General features: G+C 39.1%; 1 protein-coding gene across 4 annotated transcripts in view; it reads left to right on the top strand.

Moving 5' to 3' along the window:
• The window catches only part of fstl5 (follistatin-like 5), a 148,589-nt gene that overhangs the window by 92,821 nt on the left and 34,664 nt on the right, over nucleotides 1-21,104 (top strand). For 2 of the 4 annotated variants that reach the window (XM_046406169.1, XM_046406168.1), the window contains exons 7-9: nucleotides 3,399-3,565; nucleotides 7,019-7,030; nucleotides 10,951-11,071. In XM_046406169.1, coding sequence (XP_046262125.1) covers nucleotides 3,399-3,565; nucleotides 7,019-7,030; nucleotides 10,951-11,071 — 300 coding nt within the window. The remainder of the gene's footprint in view (nucleotides 1-3,398; nucleotides 3,566-7,018; nucleotides 7,031-10,950; nucleotides 11,072-21,104) is intronic. The other 2 variants (XM_046406171.1, XM_046406170.1) reach the window with 1 other exon arrangement.

Here is a 21,104-nt window from a genome sequence, read left to right as displayed (position 1 = left end):
TGAAATCTAAGTTGTTTTTTTTGGTTGTTTTTTTTTGTTTTTTCCAGTGTAAAGTACATACTTTTCGGTTTGAAACTGAAAAGTATGTTTTCGGGGAGGAAGTTAACCACAAGAACTATGGAATCACAAATATTTTATCTTATACACCCAGTGTGACAGAAAGGATATACTGACAGCCATTTGAATGTTTCAGTCTGTTACTGGACATCATGAGCTGCTTTTTGCGACTTTGAGTACACCTTATCTGATAGAAGTGATAGCCAAAGCTACAAGATTGAAACCCGAGTTGTAACAAACCATTTTTTATCCCAGCGTGTCTGTGATGTTATACCTCAGAAACAACAGAGTCAAAAGGTCTGATGCTGTTTACTTCAGCTTTCTCTGGAAGGAGCACTTACTCGCCTCAGTTTTGAACAAATTGTGCTTTAGCTCTTAAGTTTCAATTTGTTCCATCCTGCCAAATGAGACAGTCCAGAGAAATGTATTATGTCTAGGATGACTCTACAATGTCTAAGTCAGGGTGACGTGTTGTAATTTTCTGCTGCAGGTCCTCTTTGTCAAGACGTTATTACTGTACAAGCACAGCCAAAGACAAAAGTGTATCTGTAACTCTGACCATTCCATTCAGTTAAAACTACTGTTCTGCTGAACTTGAGACAGTCTTGTTCCACTGTCCTCACTGGATAAAATATGAGTTTAATGAGGCAAAGTTTTTGTTCCTTGACATTTTTCATTTCTACCCAGTCATTTCGTTCCTCTCAGGCCATTTTGGCTCTTGTATTATCCCTGAAGACTGCTGTTGCCGTATCTTCACTACATACAAACAGCTCTTAACTGATGTAATGTGTTTCATCAAATGATTTGCCACATAATGATGTGCACAGGGGAAATGTTTCAGTCACTTTATGAAGATGGTTATTGCTTTTCATGTACCATTTCAACTTTCCTTTTCTAGTGCAATATAAGAAGTTGTGTTCAAGATGAAGCTCCCTCTGTGCAGGCCATCACAAGACATTTTTATCATCAACCAAAGGAAAAGATTGACTAATGAATGAATATTTTCATGTTTGCTTTTTAGAAATGAAAGACTGATTGACTCAGTAATGAATGCTTAAACTGTTTACTCATTTCTTCACTGTGTGTGTGTGTGTGTGTGTGTGTGTGTGTGCGTGTGTGTGTGATTTGGTTTGTAGATAATGAAATACTTTATTTTGAAATTGCCATCTCAGAGTGTCTCACAGTAAAAAACAAAATAAAATGCATCCAAACACAACAAGAATTATTTAAAAGAAGAGTTTAAAATGACTAAAACTCTAAAGATAACATACATGGCAGTGGACAGCACAGTAACACCTGTCATATAATATTACAGTCTGATGCAATGACCTGGCAATATACACTGGCTTCATTGAACTTATAATGTTCAATTTTTTGTCACCCTGTCGACCTGATTTTTGAGTTTTTGAGGTCAACATTAGTGGTGTTTGCATTGATTTACAGTATATTATAGGATATGTCTCTAATTTTGTCCACAAAGCAGTAAGCAAAGTTATGCAGAAACAGTTTTTTTTAACTATATTTGAAAAGCCTCTGGGGAAGAAGTGATTTTTCACCTTGACTTTTGACCCCAAACAGCCAGAGTTTTCCTGCAGAAAGAGCAAATTGGTAACCTGCAGTAATGATTCTATCGATGCAAGGTGAAAACAGAAAATAGGGAAATGCAAAAGGCAAAGAGGCTTCTGGTTAGATGCCCCATTTAAGTGAAAAAAACAAAAAATCAGTAAATGGTTAAAGTACTGTGTGTCCTGCAAATAGCATTTTTAAAACAGAGTTTCACCTTGTTTAAAATCAGTTAATACGACAGAAAAGCAGGAAAAAGCAGGCAGCTCTGTCACTGACTTAGATCCACCGACAGCATAACGGTCTAAACTTAAGAGTTATACTCCACTCAACAAGAAATGGTTGTTATTAATCCGCTAATGTTAAATTAATCCTACTTTCCCAGTCTTAAGCAGGGTTTCATCAGGCCAAATGATAGTTTAACTTGGAGCTTCCCACTGAAAAGAGTTATGAGTTGTCTCATGGCTCCAGATCTAACAGGCTGGCTGAGTTCACAGTTCAAAGACACAACAAGTGGACCAAACACAGCAAATAAGTGAGAAGGTTAAAAAAAGAATTCAGAAGCCGTTGGTACGGGGCCACTGGAGTCATGCTGTAATTGAAGGTGCTCTCATCCTTATTCTCTGAGCTGTGGCAATTGAACATTGTCTGCTGGACCTGCTCTGTCATTAGGTTTTGTATTTCATGCCCTCAGGAGCAGAACAAATTGAGTCTGTTTTCTTTTGCTTCGTTGCTCATTACCCAAGAGAAAGATTAAAAAGCATTCTCTCACAGGCCATGTTACATAATAAGACCAAAGAACGGATGAGTGTACACCATGCTCATTGTCTCATCGAAATACTGGACACACAAAAGGCGTTAACCAACCATAGCCATGCTGACCTCTCCCCACCCTTGCTTTCCTTTGTGGCTGTGCTCTCAGTAATGGGTAAAAACTAAATCAGCCACAGAGAACACAACCACATCATCACCGGAAACGTGGTTTAAAAACTTTTTTCAGGAACACTGAATGAATTTAAGCAACAACTTTGGTAGAGGTCCACTTCTGTGTTATAATGGGAGATGTCTGTGGCAATGCAGGCTTTTTTTTCCCAGCATGTTATTTTCATCAGAAAAACGATTCACTCTATGATTTTAACAACAATGTGTGGAGTCCAGCTTGTTTGAACACTGAGCATGTTTAAAAATGCTTCAAATACAACACAGCACTCCACTCTTGTACTAGCAACGCTAGTGCCTTTTTTGTGTCAATTTTGTGCCACCAGCTAAAAAAAGAGGCACAAAGTGGTTAACCCAGGTTCCTTAGAGAGCCTAAGAGGGAAAGTAGAACTTCCATAAATTATGCAAAGTATTTACAGAACGTTTAACTTAATTCCTTCCCATTATTTTTGCAAATTGCAATGATTGTGCTGCCTCAGTGCATCTTTCACTAAAACAAACATCTGCCTCTGTAGCACAACAGCAGCTAATTGAGACACTCTTGTTTTTTGTATTGTTGTTTTCAGGACTCATTAAGAGACAATGTGGGAAAAACATGAATCTCTGTATTGTGAAGTATCTCAGTGAGTTTATTCATCTGAATTATGAGCTGTCCCAAGACAGAGAGGTCCATCAAATTTGAGCTACATAAAGTATAGATGTATTCTTCCTTCATTGTTTAAGTTTACTCAATTCAAGTTTCACAAATAACTGAAACTGTGGCCAAAATTTAAAGTCTCAAATCTTTCAGTCTCCGCTTCATCTAAAATTGTATGATTTTTTTTCCTTTTTGCCAACAGATGTGTACCTGCTCACCCTCCCAGATGACCAGAAAGTGAGCGTCACCACTGTGACAGTTGGCCAGAGTGCCGTGTTGACTTGTGCCATCACGGGGGAGCGGAGGCCTCCTATATTGTGGAAGAGAAATCACAAATATCTGAACTCCTTGAACCTGGAAGACATCAATGTAAGAGCTCACTGTCATCATGCTCTCTGATTTACTGTTTATAGAGGGGTGGATAAATTATTACATAAGAGTGGTAGATAGATTGGTGGACAGATAGATACATAGCTGACACACTGATACAGTACATTGATAGGTCTATAGATATATAATGGGATTTGCAGTGCACAGACCTGATTACCTCGTTTTCAGGTTGTGAAGCATCATCAATTCTTAACGACTGTTTCAAGGCTGTCACCATGTTCGTAAGAGCTGTAAATTTCAGATAATTTCATCCTATATTTCTTTCTCATCATATATCAACGTTATTTATTTATTTATTTATTTTTTGCCAAGAGCTCAGTTTGTCAGCACATTTTATTTGACTGTTGGCACTGCCTTTGTATTGTACGTCTGACAGTAATCCAGGATGTCAGTTTGTTTTCAGGGTGTCTGTGTTTAGAGACTGCTGGAAGGGACAGGGATTTCAGACAAAGAAAGAAGATGAAGGGAGATACCAAAGGGGTTCAGCCCTAGAGGAAGGACCTACTTTTACAATTCAGTGAAAGACTACATGTGTGCATGTGTCTGTGTGTGTGTGTGTGTTAATCCTCAACTACGGCCCCAGACAGCCCTCTGTGTCACTTTCATCCACATCAAAAGGAGCAGGGACACTTATGTGGGGAGGTACAGAAAAGGCAGACCTCCATCGCCTCCTACCCTTTTCCTCTCTGTGCGTCAGGGCTGACCAAGATCAGTGTGACACTGCTGTGCATAATTAAGTCAACACTGTCGCAGTAGATAAAGGGAGACCCAGCGAAGCCACTAATGTAACATTAAATGTTGATGACCCTTAAAATGAGTAAGAGGCACCCAGCTGTCGCCAGTCATCCTTGGCACCATCAACTGGCTCTAAACTAGAGAGCTGGTTCTGCTTGTTGGTGATGTGTGATTCCCATAAAGAGAGGCGCCAACACCATGTGGTGATTTTTAGGCAGCGCGTATGAGAGTAACAGCTCTTCCACCGTTTGCCTTTTTTAGTCATTTTTCATAATGTATGAATACTTTTAAGCAATGCTGAAAAAGATGGATGCAAGTGTAGGTGTTACAAAAAAAGAAATGTCAAGTCAGATTATTTTTTGGAAAATGCTCTTCATCTTTTTGGAGGATTTATGGGAGAAAATATAAAGGTGTGAGGTCGTGTAAGGTCGGAACAGGCTTTGATCTATCTATCAAATGCTTTTTTTTCTTTTTTTTGGCAGATTCAATAGAAGTAGTATTTTTTCATCTCCTAATATTGCCTCAAGACACATAGCAGAGTTCATTGTCCCAGCTAGGGTTGCTCTTTGTCTGCACTTCACACACAGTCACTGGTTTCCCGGTAACTAATATCAGATCTTGCACAGGTGTATTTCAATTCAAATTTCAGTTCAGGTATGAAAGCTGTCTGCCAAATGCTTTGCAGTGCATCATTATGGCAAAAACAGTTTTGTGTGAATTTCATCAATAGCTGGAATAATGACTTGAACTTGAATAAACTTAATATGACTTATTATCCTTTCAAATTGTTAGGCATTGCAATCATTTTGCATCAATAAATTTTCCTTTTCTCCCTTCACTGAGATGGTGGAAAGGAGAACAAAATGTGTTGGTAATCAATCAAAGCTTGGCCTTTTGTAGTTTGCAACCATCACACTCTGGAGAAAATATCAAAGTTGATTTTAGTACACAGAAATCATAGCCTGTGTGATAAAACAGAGCACAACAAAGTATGCAACCAACACTTTGCATTTTAATGTTCTTGCATAAAATCACACTTGCTCTGTCTCCATGGTGTTGTTGGGTTGATGCCAGTGCAGCTTCATGAAGTGAGACGGAGTTGAACTTTTCCAGGAACTAATCTGTCTCTTCAGACTCAGAGAACTCGTCGTACTTTGACCCTGGAGGTATGCGGATGTCAGATATGATTTTTTGTTGGTGTTTAACAAAGCCTGAGTTTACAACCTCTGCTAGTGCACACATTACCTCCAGAGCAGCTGCACTAACACAGAACACCAGCAGCAAGTGAATCAGCATGAGTGTCTCTTGTGGCTCATCAGAAAACCGTGCAAACCACGCAGCACCGGGAGAAACCACCAATGGAATTCGAGCAGCACACCAACGACGGCTTAATCCAGATTTATTTTTGGCTCTCAGACATCCAGTCAATCATTGTTGTTGCTTCCAGAGGGGAGAATGGATTTCGTCGGCACCTGGCATCCACAGACAAATTCTAAATTGCCTCAGACAATTTCTGTATAATTGCTGGCTGTTAATATTTGTGAGTATCCACTGCCAGCCTTAATTAGAGTCATATTCCTGTACGTACATATGGGAGGTTTATGCATTCTAATCTCGCAGGCCTTCCCAGTTCAGAACGTGGTTATTTTTGAAATTTTGTCGACATTCAGATTTAGTGAATCACACATTAATCCCAGTGGTGCGTTTGTATCCCGGAGTTCAATAGAGCCTCTCTAAATTTTGACAAAGCAGCTTACTGTAATTCCATGAAGTTGACAGTTGCTGGCTATTGCATCATCATCCAAGGCTGTCAGTATTTCAATCCTCCCCGAGTGGCCGAGCCAAAGACACAGTCGTGTTGTGTATTATGTGTGTGTGTGTGTGTGTGTGTATACTGATGTCTGCGTCTGGGGGATGCCGATTACGTGGTCTCGGAAACAGCATGCATTTGAGATTTTATAACTCTTAAAAAGTTTGAAAATCCAACAAAGTTCGGTTTGGAGAAATATTGTGAAGTCTTTATCACAGTCATCTCTGACTTTTTTGGGGTAATATGTCCTAGTTGGTAAGCCAACCTGCGTGGTCACTATAAAAACCTGAGTGAGCACAAAAATTTTTGAATTAATTCACGAGGAAATCTGTTTTGAAGCCTGCAGCTCTAGCAGGAATAGCTGCAATGTAAAAAATTCTTACAATCTGAGCTGATTTTTTTTGTCTTGTCCACTGAATAGGTGGTTTTAGTTTCCATAATGCTCTCATAGCTTTCACATTATCTCTGCATTGAGGAGATGTACCATATATAGCATTAATACATGTGATCATTTATGTCTGAACTCAGTTTTGATAAGAGCATACCGCCTGGGGAGATGCAGTTTCTGTTCTTCCTGTGTTGCATCCAGAGGATGAACAAAGAAGCTGTGCATTACTATACAGCTAGATACACAGTTTTTTTCTATTAAGTTATTCATATGATCTGTGAGGCCCGAATTACACTCGTGGTCATGTGTACTGATACTATATTATCCAAACGCTGTCTCTACTTGGAGGTATATACAGGACTTTGTAACATCATATGATCTATTTCTGTCCACCACATCAGCAGTGCTGTGACCCGTCTGCTTTCAGATCTGTTTCTCATGCCTTAATGCCTTGTTGAACTAAACTTCTGAATGTTTGACCTGTTTTCCCCTCCAACAGATCCCATCTCAGGTAGGCTGGTTTTTTTTCCGTCAACAGATTGACATTCATTCACCTTTTTTTTTGATTCCATTCACAAAAAGCCCACAAAGCTTCTGAGATGAATGTCTGTAACAGATGCGATGGGTATTGTTGTTATTTTCCTGCAAATTAATTCTACAGCAACTGTGTTATGCAAAACACTGTTGCCTGAAAAAGGCTGGTGATATTATCTGTTTTGTTTTGTTTTTTAAATGACAACAAAATATGTGTTTATCCATGATTTGACTTCTAGGTCTGTGTCTTTATGAATTTTTAAAATCTTTTAGACAACGATAGAGGTTTCTGACACAAATAAATAAAATATCAGGCTTTGGGTGCACAGACGCTGGGTCGACTTGTTAGTAAATCACAGAACTTATCCTTTAAGGTTTACAATTGCTAACTGAAAGAGTTCAGAAATGTCTGTGCCAGTCAGACCCATAGTCTCCCCACTATTATAAAGGGTTAGATGGCTTAAATTACAAAAAAAAACCCCAAAAAACATGGATACAAACAAACAAACCAAAAAAAAAAAAACATATTTCATCACCAACTTCTGGTGGTAACAAAACCATGCAGGTTTTTGCTTAGTGTGAAAATATTTAGTGATATCAGTCTCTGAGATTTTCTCCTCAACCTCAATAAAATGGACGTAGACAGAATTTTTCAGCATTTCTCTGCGGCGATAGGTTCCAGCCCCCCTGCAACCCTGATGGATAAGCTGTATAGAAAATGGATGGGTGGATTTCTCTCCAGAAACTTCTTTGGTTAAAAGTAGTCCCAGTGGAGGCTGTTGACAGTGGACTGCAGATGATGCAGTGCAATTGGTAACCCTGTCAGGGGAAAAAAAAGGGCTGCTAAATCATTTTTAAATGCCATTTCTCATTCATTACTGTGAAGACTAAAAATAAGTTTCCCTCATCGTTGGTACACACCGCAGGGCATTTTATCTCAACGTATTGTGTTCCTCCGACAAACATTCTTAAATCCTGCCTGGAAACATCTTCAGAGGCCATTTTCTCAAATGCCCCGTCACTACCCGAGGTTAGGTATCCAATGAGGTGGCTCTTTAGTGTCCTTTCAGAGGTGACCTGGCCCTGACAGCTTTATTAATTATAGTTTCTTGAGGGCTATGGCCTATTTGTAAATCCACCTCTACCTGCCCTTGTCTCCCTTCCATCTCGAGTAGTCGTACACTCGCCTGCTTTGTCTGCTGAGAGCTGGGTGCTGGGTGCTGCTGATAGCTGAGGGTGGTGAGGTGAGGTGGAGGAATCATGTCGACAGCCTCCGCCGTGGCTCGTTCCACCCCTCCGAGTTTCATTTCTCCCCCCATTCATTTTTCATTTAAGAAGGTGACACAATATGCTCTCAGCCCAAGGGGCCAAAACGCACCATCGATTTCCCCTCACACTGTGAAGCTCTGATGCTTCACTCAGCTCGAGCAGTTACCGAGCTCATAGGTTAGATCGGAGCAAACCAGGACAAAGTGATAAACATACTGTATGCCTGGAAACACGAGGGCTGATGCTTCTCGCTTGTCTGTAGATATTTAAGGTGTAGCAGAATGCCAAGATGCAAAACAGCCAGCAGAGATGTGACCGAAATGTTAAAAGCTATTTAATGAGAAAAGGCACTTTTCTTCTGAAAGATGACTGGTAATTAGGACTGAGTCTTTTGTTGAATAAAAGAATGCTGTGTGCAGTTATAAGAAATGAGGAGCACAGGGGGCAGACTCATGAACAGCCTGAAAAGAAAAAGTTCACTCCACCAAAATATATGTGAATGATTTTTTTTAATGCATGGCAGCAATCAGGAATGAACAAGGTTTGGCACAGGGCCTCCAAAAGGAAAAACCCTAATAAAGGCTGAGTGCGCATGGGGAAGTGGTGAATTATGATAATCACAAGTCTTCTGTTTCTAAGTACTCCCTGAAGATTTGCAATATAATGATGATTTAGTTAAAATTTGAATATGACTGCTGTTATACAATGTTGATTTGAAGGGAAATATTAATGTCCAATCAGTGTTCATGGTAAATGTGGTCAATTGAAGCACTGTATACCTTAGTGTGTGCTATACTGAGTTCTCCTGTGCCAGTAGTATGTACCAGGATGGATTGAGTGTGACAGCCACGTTTCCAAGTATCAAAACCTTACCCTATTGCATTATTTTGTTCGCCAAAATACAGTATTGAGTGACAAAAAATACTGACTCAGTGTTCACCTGCCCTTCTGGTCATCTGGGAGGGTGAGCAGGCACACATCTTATGGTGAAAAGGAAAAGAACCACACATCTGCCCTCATCTGCTGATGGCCTTGGTTGGATCTTCCAGCTTATCTGCAGGTTGAACCACTTGGCCATATCCTCCTGCACAGCAACTGCAGACTCTGCCTCTCTTTGCTGCATTTTTCTGTCTACTCTACCTCGAATACAATAAATACATTTGGCTACCCAGAGGCAGAGAGTGGAAATTTAAGCTGAAATAGACCATAGCTCTTCCTTAACACTATTTACGTCACATGACAGTAGTACCAGAAGAACAACAGAGTCTGAAAGATGAGAACTCAGCTTTCAGTGTCAGTATAAACACAGTCAGGAATTCTTCGCTTTACTTGACTGCATTAATCGTCAGTACTGACTGGACACATAAAATGTGGCGAATTTTTTTCTTGTAATTAAAAAATAAAAAGGATAATAGTTTCTATTGTTATTATTATTTTTTTTTTATTCAAAGTGGTATATTGATGTATTGAGCAGGAATAAACCTAGCAAGACCTTATTCTTCAAATTTAAAAAGTAAAAGCAAAGTAAAAGATAAAGATTTTCACTTTTTCAGTTTTAAATCCAAACTGAACTCAGTTTTGAAAAATATGAACCCAGAGCAGGAAGACATTTTGACACTGTTTTGGAAACAATCCAAACTCCCCTCAAACCATGCAGTTCAATCACTGTTTAAGAATATGATACCACCTTGAGACTCTAAAGAAAAAAGAAAGAAACAAACAAAACCAAACTCACTGCTTTGACTTGTCAAGATGAATTTTTACTGCAGCATGATCTTGATGGCAGACATTTGCTTTCTGCCCGGCAGAGTCATCACACTGGCACACCATCAACGAGCTCATTAGCTTTGGGGGCTTCTTTCTGGACTGCAGCTACAGAGTCATCTCTTGTTTGCTCTCTTTCCTTGGCCAGCACCATTTTTTGTGTGTGTTCACTGACTTAACAATCACAACATAGCATGAATAACTTATGTTTAACTCCATAAGCTATCATTGTGGACAGATTTTGGTTTAATTACATCTTTTCTTTTTTCTTTGAATAGGCCACGTGAGAAAGTAAAATGTTTTGTCTACTTGTGGGGCAGAATCAGAGGGTAACAACTGGCACTTTGGTTTGTTCAGGGACCTTGATATTTGAAATGAGCAACAGAAGTTATTTTGATCGACTGTGTGTCTGCACCACTGGAGTTCCTTGTTTTCCTTTTGAAAGAAGCTAACACTGTGTAATTTCTACACTAATCAATTATAGTCTCAGTCCCTTTCCATCAGATCACTTTCCTCTAATTGGAAAAATGACATGTACCAGAAAACAATTTTTCTTAAATGCGATTTTGACAGTTATTTTCCTCAGTTGTTTTCTGTAGCACCAAATGGCTTTAACTTTTGACTTAGATTGATGGACATTGCTCTACAATGTGCCTTTTTAGATTATTGTTATATTTTTCATTTCCTGTGCCGTGAAACACGTTTGTCTTCTCATCTGCACAGTGCAGGCTTGTTGCATTCCCATTAAAATTGTTCATTTTCAGCTTAAAACACCTTCAACCATCACTGCTGCACTGTAGCAACACAATCACCAGCACTTCCTCAAAGTCATTAACAGTTTTTTTTTTTTTCTCCCTCTGGTAGGACTTTGGGGATGACGGCTCGCTGTACATCACCAAGGTGACTACGACACACATGGGAAACTACACCTGTCATGCCGATGGTTATGAGAAACTTTTTCAGACCCACACTCTTCAAGTGAATGGTAAGAAGCTGTCAGGACAGCAGAATACACACAAAGTCTCTTTTACTCCTAAAGTCTGACTGAAATGGACTGCATTTTTGATTTTTTTTGACTGCTCCAACATACATATCCACTGTGTAAACCATGTGCACAGTGTTATCCCTTGTTTTTTGGCCTTATTATGGTGCCCACTGGTTTATACCATTACCGCTGTTGCACAGAGGAATATCTTGAACAATCAAATCTTGCATAAAGCAATAACGTCACCATTCTGTCATTAGCAGAGCAGGCTATCTCGCTGACCCAGACAGCAGCCTGCAACACAAGATAAACTCTTCTTCTTATCTAACTTCCAGACACACACACAGTGTCCTGCACTGTCGAATGAGAGACCAAACAAACATATGCTGAGAAAAAGACCACTACTAATGTCAGCTTGCAGGCTAGACAGCTAATTAACTGCTCAGCTGCAGCAAATTGAAGAGAATGTAAACGTACCTGCAAAATGCCACTTCTTTCCAGTAAGATGCTGATGTGGTCTTTACTCTTCAATACCACTAACAACATGCTGGTTAGCCACGACATGTATGCAACAGTGCAAGTTTGTTTACTTTAAGTATTTATTTCTGGGACAGATAAAGTGCTTTCCAAAAGTGTCCCTCCCCAGCAGCTTCTCACTGTCTCTGGGAATAGCTGTGCATGTGACTATGCTGCTATCGGGAAGCTGTGCACAAAATTGCACACTTTGTTCTGTGTGCTGTTTTGTTTTGTTTTTTATTCACAACTATGCCTACAATGTTTAACAGACAGCTAGACAGAATTCAATTTTTGTGACATCTTAACTGCATATATACTTCTGTTCTGGAGTGGTGAAGTACTGGTTCCAGGGGATTTAATTACCATTGAGCTTTATGGTTGAAAGGCCTTGGCTGTCAATACAAGAAGGGATGCATGCCTAACTTGAAAGTCAGGAGACTTGCTGCCATCACTCCACTCATTCACCAGGACATTGCGCACATTTGACTGTGCGGTTGCCAGCTCCAGCTCCATTCTCATATCAATAGACCTGCACACAACTTGACACTGACTTCACTTCATTTAGGTTAGCAAACAGACAAAAAAGACAATTGAAATAATTTCAGGATCAGGATCATCAATCAGTTATTGTCTTAGTTTCCCAAGAAAGAGCTGAATAAAGTTTTGCTGCAGCACGCCACTCTTTTTTACTCTCACTTCCTTTGGTATGTGCCTTCTGGCAGGCTCATGTTATGCAAGACCAGCCCTCCTGAGACTGACAACCAGTCAAAAAAAAAAATGAACCTGTGGTTATGTTACAAGCAGCAGTGTTTGTTAATTTATTGTTCTCTTTATTTTAAGCCCAAGACCAAGCTCCAATAGATGCATAAACCATTGGAGAACCAACAGATCAGCCTTGATGGCTATTTTCTATGGCAAGTTTTATACTCCACTTCACGCTAATTGGTTTGGGATCATCTTCAGTACGGTGGCCATGCCATTTGAATGCTGAAGCAAAGATTGCATTAGAGGGCAAAGGTGTAGTGGCTAGACTGAAATTGAGTTTGTGTGAATGACCCTGTTTTCTCTCATACTGAATCTAACAAGTTGAATGTGAACATGCTCCACATCTTCATTACATTTGACAGACAGTTGGTTCATTATCATTTTTACTCCAAGGTTAATTGCAATAATATACAGACCTTATTATACCAAGTTTTGTGTTTATGGAAACAGAGTGAATCTAATGAGGCCGATTACTTTTAGTCGTAATTGTTACTGAAACTTCCAGATGACCTTTTTACCGCAGACTATGAATTTCACATTCTTGTTCTCGTTGAATTCTCCTAGGACCAGCTATTGCCAAACCACTACTACTGAGATTTTCTAAAAGTCAATTAATAAGTAGCTGAAAACAGAGAGTAATTCGGAGAAACTGGATTCAGAATGCTCATCACTCCGAGGGCAGGTTATGCAGAGAGGCTGCTGTATTGTGAGCTTGTGTGGGGGATCGTTCAGCAGTTTGGAGCTTTGATCCTGACTTTTCTTACTTTCACACACAAACATCAACAAGCTCAATATCCATCATTGATTTTACACATGCATTTTGTCCTCTATTGTCTGCTCTGTTTTGATGAGGACACTGTAACGCTATCTTCATTTCCCACTTTATTCTTTAAGATGTTCATGTGTTTGTGATTATTTATCTTCAGTGTGTTGTGTCAGCTCTTGTTTTTTTATCTATAGCTCTTTCTTTGTTGCACTGAGGCCACTTTACCCGCACAAATCAATGAAGTTGCATCTAATTTGTACCATGGCTGCAAAGTTTGTCGACTGTCCCAGCCACTTTAGCAGAAAACAAATTGTTGTTTGGGGTAAATTAATGAAAGTCTTGGTTGAATCGTCAAATACACCAACCGCCTGTGCTGCTGGGAAAATAAATTTCTTCTCTAGCCTGGAAAGCAACATTCATTTTGAAAATATAATTTGAAATCTAAGTTTTTCTGATGAGTACGATGTAACAATATGGGCTCTAGTGTTGTGTTCACTTCTGCCTGGCAGCATCATTTTTCAAAAGGTAGCTCTGGCTGTTTGTAGTCATTAATGATACATAAAACAAACATTATTTATACAGTATACATGCATAGTTCTTTGTCAGTGTCATCTCATTATTGCTCTGTCTCTGTTTTTGGAATGATCTAACCATCTTACTGGGCTCTTATGTGCCCCTGTGATCCTGGCAGTGGTGTGGTCCTGTTAGGGTTAATGGCACTTGGGAGGGACTCCCAAGTTATGGGAAGGGACGTACTGAATGTTATTCAAAGGCTTGATGCACCCAGCTCCCGGGCTTACACCCCTGGGGTCTTGTTAGGAAGTAATATAAGACTGCCATCATATAAACCTGCTGGGTTAGCTGCAGATGGCAGCCAAAGGATGTAGTGTGCTGATCCCTGGCTGCAAAACTGGCCCTTGGGACATTGGGATGTCATATTTTTTGGTTGGAAGGGGCCAGGGCTAGAGGTGGAGCCATTACGACTAAGTGGATAAATAGTATTTGAGCTCACCTCGATACACAGCAGCAGCTCTGGAACCAGAATTGAATGGGTCTGGACTGTCTCTTTTTCTGGAGTTACTGGAATTTTCCCTGGAGAGAGGAGGGTTGCCCATAAGAGATTACAACTCTGACTGTTGCTGTGCCTGTAGATGCTAAAAAGGAGTTCTGATTATACTGACTTAGAGTCCGGTTGCATTTCTGCAGAAAGTAGGGTGTGCCCAGGGATTAAAAGTAAAGATGAAATAACATTCAAATATGTCTTCAGCCCCTTATCTATGAAGTGCCACTTCTCATTACATTATTTTTCAATTGTACTTTCACTGTGTCTTTATTTTTTCTTGTTTAAGCTTGATTGAGACATAACAAAAAGAGCTCAATTAACTTGTGTTGTGGTGATGAGAATTTTGTAGAGAAGCAGATATATTCCAGCTGACTTCATTTATTTTATTTCACCAGATTTTTCATTTTGGACCCTGCGTGTGTCCCCCAGGGTCATCACAGTTTTGTTCAAGTGTTGGGTAACAACAACAAAACTGGACAACAGAACAAAGAGTGATCAGGAGGAACTAGAGCTGAAAATGTTATTTGATTAATATATATATTATCTGACCTCAACTTCTCAAATGTAACTACATGCTGTTTGTATTTGTCATATATGACAGTAAATTCAGTACATTAAGATTTAATATTTTACAAAACAAGAAAATTTCAGATATAACCATGGTTTCTGAAATATTGGAAATGACATGATATTTCACAATTTTTAAATAATTCACAGACTAAACGGTAAAATAATAATTGAAAAAAAAATCAATTACGAAATTGATCAACAGTGATAACAGCTGTTTAGTTGCAGCCTTATTAAAGGAAGGGCTAATATAAACCACAGTGTGTTCTTCTTACTCAACATTGGCTGACTTCGCTGACTGACTGTAAGTATGAAGTGGTTCTTAAGTCTACCTAGGGACAGAAGAGCCAGTGTTCAGTGTGGTCATAATTTGGACTCCAGTCACATGATTCAGAATCAATTGAAGAGTTAAAGGCTTTCAAGTGCTCACCACTGGAACGCTGAGGCAGAGCAAAGGGCATACACATATACCTGTGTGTCTGTATATGTACTGTGTATATGCAGTTCCCTAAAGACGTCTGTTTTTATTAAACACATTGCTATATTTAGGATTAAATGGACAATTTTATTTACATTTATTTATTTATTTACTACACATTTGTGGTTAGAAATAATAATTCATCTAAAGATGTATAATATGAAATTGGTTTTTGCTGCTTTGCTGTTTTCACTGCTCTTCTTAATAAAAAAAAAAGAGCTAAAGTAGAATAAATTGGCTTAATTTTCATTTTATTCTTTTGACTCCTTGCACTGAATAATGAAATGTATAATGAGCCCTGAGCCGTACCTGGGCACACACAAAATGACGCTTCTTTCGAGGTAGAAAAGTGAGAGCATGCAAACACGGCAGAGTGGCGTTCCTTGGAGATCTATTATGCCTTTTAATTTCTGTCCCAGAACTTTTTAACAACATTACTGGTATTATTTTTATTTTTATGTTTTTACTTTTGTTTTACCATTGAAAAGTTCTTTTCCACCAACTATGTGATGTACATGTAATGCATTGGATTCAGGCTTTGGACAAAATTGTTGTCTGAGCTGGATTACTCCCACATCTCCCTTGGAGGCATGAAGCTCAGGTGAAAGAGTAATCACAACTGAGAGAGGAGGCTTTCATCATGGTGTCTGTTTATTTGTGATGGTGTGTATGTGTGTGAATGTCAGTGTATATGTACAGTATATGTCAGCGTGTATGTATACATGTGATAGAGAGGACACAGGATCACGTGTGACATTTTGAGCGTTAGTTGCCCAAAGGTACTCAGTCACTTCTCCAAATCCAACGGTTATGACCACCTTGTTTTGTAGCAACAGCCACAAGTTGAATTTGATTGAAGAGTTGTAACAAGTCTGCCAGGCTTACTTGGAAATCTCCCAGTAGTGTGATGGTGAAGTGGTCTCCTGCTGTGGTGTTTGTGTGTTCCTTGCTCTCACATGAATGTGTGTGTGTGTCTGCACGCTTGCTCATCTTCTAGTGCGCCATGGCCGACAGGAGCCTTGCTGAGTGATTGACGACTGGCTGGGGAGCTTTATGATGGAGCTGTCAGCCCTGCTGTGTCGCATTCTCCTGGCAGTGGCTCTCCTGACACTCTGAGAAACACATCTGAATGCAACTTCTCTCTCATCTTGTCTGAATTGAGTTTTGAGTGGAAAAATCCCACTGACCGGCTCTCTCCATTCATTTTCACGAATGTCCAGGCAAAGGAAGTGATGATTTGCTCTCTGGACATGAGTTTGCCCATGCATTTTGGTAGAGTGTGTAAGTGAGGTATTTTTAAGAGGCAGAGAACACACTTTTTCTGTTTAGGAGGAAAAGAAGAATTGCATCACCCTCAGTGGCTGATAAGGCTTTTAGGGCGCTGGCAGAAGATGCTGTTTTAGCAGATCTTTGACAGCAGGAAAAACATTTATTGATGTCTTCAAGAAAAATTCTGGATGCTACCAAAGATATTTAAAATGTTTTCAATAATTTCTTCAATACATTTAATTTTAATGTCAGGAAACAGCCTACAAATAGCAGGTGTACCGGGTGAGTATTCAGTTGCGTCAGCAGGGCTGATGATGTCACAGGCCTGAACTGTAAGACTGAATGCACCTAATGCTCTCAGTGTCAAGTGAACAACTTCAGCTTCACAAATGTAGTCATGTAGTAATTACTGCCACTCGGGGGCTCTCAGTCAAAACAATGAGAACAACATATAGCGAAGTAAACTGGGATCATGGGAATTGTTAGACAACCGCCATCACCAAAGAAAAGCTGATGTGAAAAGCTGATGCAGAAATGTCCATGTGCGAGGTAAAATTCTTTTATTCATCATGGATAATGAGCATAGCAACATAAGTGAGAACAGCTCTGAAGGACACTTCCTGGTCCTGGAGTAATTGACTCTATGTTTATATAAGGCCATTCTGTGCATCTATTTAAATGTAAGCAATGTGTATTGATAAAGTTATACTTACCTAACTGGTTCTCACTCTGTGTACTGCCCCTCTCTTGGGTGTGGGGCAAAGTTGGATGTCTGGTAACCTTGGTTACCTAGGAAACAAGACTGCCTTATCAGTGTAGCTGTATTCATAGATGGTGAATGAATTACTGTTAGACAAACACGCTTTTAGTTCTACACTTTAAGGGATGAACTGTGCCACATTACCCCTACATACAGACATTCCTTCACAGTGGGTTGTTGTAGCATGGCATGAGATCTGTGTGTGTGTGTGTGTGAGAGAGAGAGAGGTGTCAATATTAACTAAACTCTGCCACTGTACATAAGTTAACCCAATGGCCTATTCCATAGCACTCATGGACCTATGTCATTGCTGAAGATGCTCTGACTTCTGTTTCACTGTAACAAATGTAAACATCTGACTGCTGATATCACAAAAACAGATGAAGCCAATGATTGATACAGCTGAGCAATCAACTGACACATCTGGTATTTATTTATTAGCTGTTGTTTTGTAGCTCCCCACACCTGCTACTGATGTTCAAGTAAATATGGATCTCCCAGTTTCAAATATCACTCTGCACTCACATTAGTCACAATGTATTGCACTTTATCTATGATTATATTCATTTTAGTTTAACCGTTCCAGGGAGCTCACAGTAAACACTCGCTGCATCATTGTCAGTGTTTATCCTAAACTAACAACTAACAATTATCCAAATTCGCCTGATAATATCCCCTTTTGTTTTGTTTTCATCTTAACTACATACATTAAGTTTTGCTTTCAGCTAATTCTAATGCAAAATGCACACATTTGCAGTCATCTAAACAGTTTTCTAATTGAACATATTTTTCACTATTGGCTCACTACGTTTTATGCTTTCATTATAGGGGTGGAATAAAAGAATTTACCACACCTTATTAACCTCTATCAGTGACTACCTGGAACTGCAATAGCATTAATAGATGTCTACAGCAGCGCAGGATGTGCTTTCTCTCCCACACAGGCACAGTGGGAAATTCACTGACATGAGCTTTCTCTCAAATAATGGGCCTTTGACTAAGGAATGACCTTTATTTAGCTCTATGGGTAGCCAATGGGGGACTGCAGCAACATGGATAGAACTTGGCTCCTCCTACACAAGGAGCCCCCCCCAAACAGACACACACACACACACATACACACATCCCTGCTTTTCCCATGAGTGACGTGATGGACAGCAGTCACATTTTCACAGCTGAGATGAGAAACTTAGATATTCAGAGCGGATTCCTGACACAAAAATCTATACGAGCTAATACAATGCAAACTGTGGTGTCACAGCTTTTTAAATAACTTCTCGGCTTAAGAATGACGTGAAAATTGATGAGCTCCTTTGTTAAACAGGAGTTGTGGAGGGCAGAAATTCAGCACTTCAGCACTTAGTGAAGATAACATTCATTCGGTGATGTTTATCAATAATGATATTCTCCTCCCACCAGAACTAATTAGCGTTCCCACATCATGCTGTGAGGTCTCTTATTGTGTCTTTAATGAATCGGCCTTTTCAAAGTCAATTTAAACACCACTCTATTTATTCAATGCATTTTATAATTTTTAGACATTGATGGAATAATCAACACAAGGTCAAGGTCAAGAGTAAACTTTAACTCTCAACTTTTAAGCCAATTAGAGGTTCAAAAAAAAGAAAGAACTTTGAAAATCTACAGTTTTGTTCACCTGATCATCTCGATGACTAAATCAGACCAATTAAAAGTCAGTGCCATTTCAGGCAACAGATAATAACCTTTGCAGCTGTGTTCATCTCCTCCACAGTTATCCCTTTTCTGTAAGACTTTTCTTATTAATCTAGTGACATATACAATATGATGCCTTCATTCCTAATCCTGCCAGTTTAGATATAATTTGTGAATAAGCAACAGAACAAATACTGGTCTGGAAGCAGGCTAACTATAGTCCACATCTGTCCAAATCCAAACCAAAACATCATTTAATTTTGTTTGTTTAAGATTAAATATGAATTTATTCAATTCAATTTATTCGATTCTATGATACTAAAAAATATTACTTTTTCATAGAATCTTTTTAAAAAGTCCATTTAGACACTCCTTAGCTTACTCTATATTTTATCGTTCATGCAAATATTTAAACAAAGTTTCTATGTTTCCTCATGTAGATATTTATGTAACTATGCCATGCTGAACTGGGGTGAGTACCTGTGTAGAAACGTGGCTGTTTGAGGAAACTAGGCTGAGTTAATGAAGTTTTGGCAGACACTGGGCCACTCCCATCACAGATGTTGGGTTGAATTAGGTCCATGAAACCTACAGAGGACTGAGCCTCAACTTCTACGTTGCCTCAGCCAACCTTTGTGTACCCATTCATGACACTAATCATACTTGCACTTACACCTCTGCAATTACACCTGTACCCACTGCACTATTTGTGGAACCCATCTGACTCCTGTCGTGGTGTCACCAGCTGGAATTGATTCGTGGGCTGACGTCTTCAACACAAAGTACCTTCCAGTTCCATCTTCTCAAATCACACACACACACACAATTTACCCAAAAGGTTTTGTGAGATGAGAAGCGAGCTTGCCATCGTGCTATCTATTTTCTACCAGTCTCAATAGCATCAGAAGGTATTTCTATTTACTGTATTGGATCTAACAAAAGAGCACTTTGTCTCCCCTTCAAGGTAAAAATAATAAAAAAGAGATGTTTTTGTAGCTATTTTAAATCACAAATATACTATACATTAAAAAACCACTTTTAATAATTATTTAATTCTAGTAATCTGTAGGGACTTCTAATTCCATTTTAATATTTCAAGGAGAATCTATTGACTTTAGGATTAATGTATTAATCCATCAAAGACCCTCTGGGAAACAGCTGGTGAGGCTACGTCCAGATAATTTTTTTTCTGTTCTCACTCACTATTGAAAAACTGTTGAAATAGTAAAGATTTATGTCAAGCCCATGAAGTTTTTATTGTATATATAATAACCTTCTTCAACTGCAGTTTCTGCAAAACCGTCACGTCAGAATTTGATCAGTAGGACGCATACAGCAAGAAAGAAAACATTTTATGTATTTTTATGCCATGCTCAAATAGTGTCTGTTCTTGAAAAAACTAACATGGATTTCGCTATTATGACCATTGCAGCTTTAATGGTGTTTTTGAATTAAAAAAAGGAAAAAAAAATGTGGATCTATTTTGATTTAATTCCAACACAGTAACTAAGACAGCTTTGTGAGATTGCCTGAGAGGTTTAATTAATAAGGTGCTCAAGGGAAACCGGTCGACCCATGCTCACACTATAAGGCTGTTGATGAATAAGCTGTTGTGGTTTTGGGCTACATGAACAAAAGTCTATGCCACGTGTGCCAAGACCACAAAATATCCCCTCAATTGCTGCCAAACACCCACATCCACACTTTTGACCTTTCAGTCTCAGAGAGATGACAAAGTGGATGAATTTGCTAACAAAGCCTAAACTTTACATTTTAGTCCTCAGTATGTAGTATTTATCTCTTTGATGTACCTTGTTTTTTATTACTGATAATGGCTTAAATGCATGCAAACTTGCCATAAATCTACAATACTAGGATCATTTCAATTTATTCAAAACTAGCATAAGTCTGAAGTGTTGGCTGCTTGCCCTACCTTCATAATTAGTGTGTTTACACGCATTCCAGTGTGCTCGTTGTGATTATCATCAGGATATTAAATGTACTTGGAGCATATAGGTGGTTATTTAGCTGCCTTCATACATGATTCTAAATATCCAGGTCTCTGTCTGCGTCAATGCAGTTTGGTCTTTAACTCCTCCACATCCTGCAAGTCTGTCATTTCTATTCTGACCTCAGCAGTTACCTCAGTTTGGTTTCTGATTGCGTGGACTTGAC

This window comes from Scatophagus argus, chromosome 12 (genome assembly GCF_020382885.2).
Source record: "Scatophagus argus isolate fScaArg1 chromosome 12, fScaArg1.pri, whole genome shotgun sequence".
NCBI classification, from domain to species: Eukaryota; Metazoa; Chordata; class Actinopteri; family Scatophagidae; genus Scatophagus; species Scatophagus argus.
The sequence above is the reverse complement of the archived record's forward strand: the minus strand, read 5'-3'. Positions and strand labels throughout refer to the sequence as shown.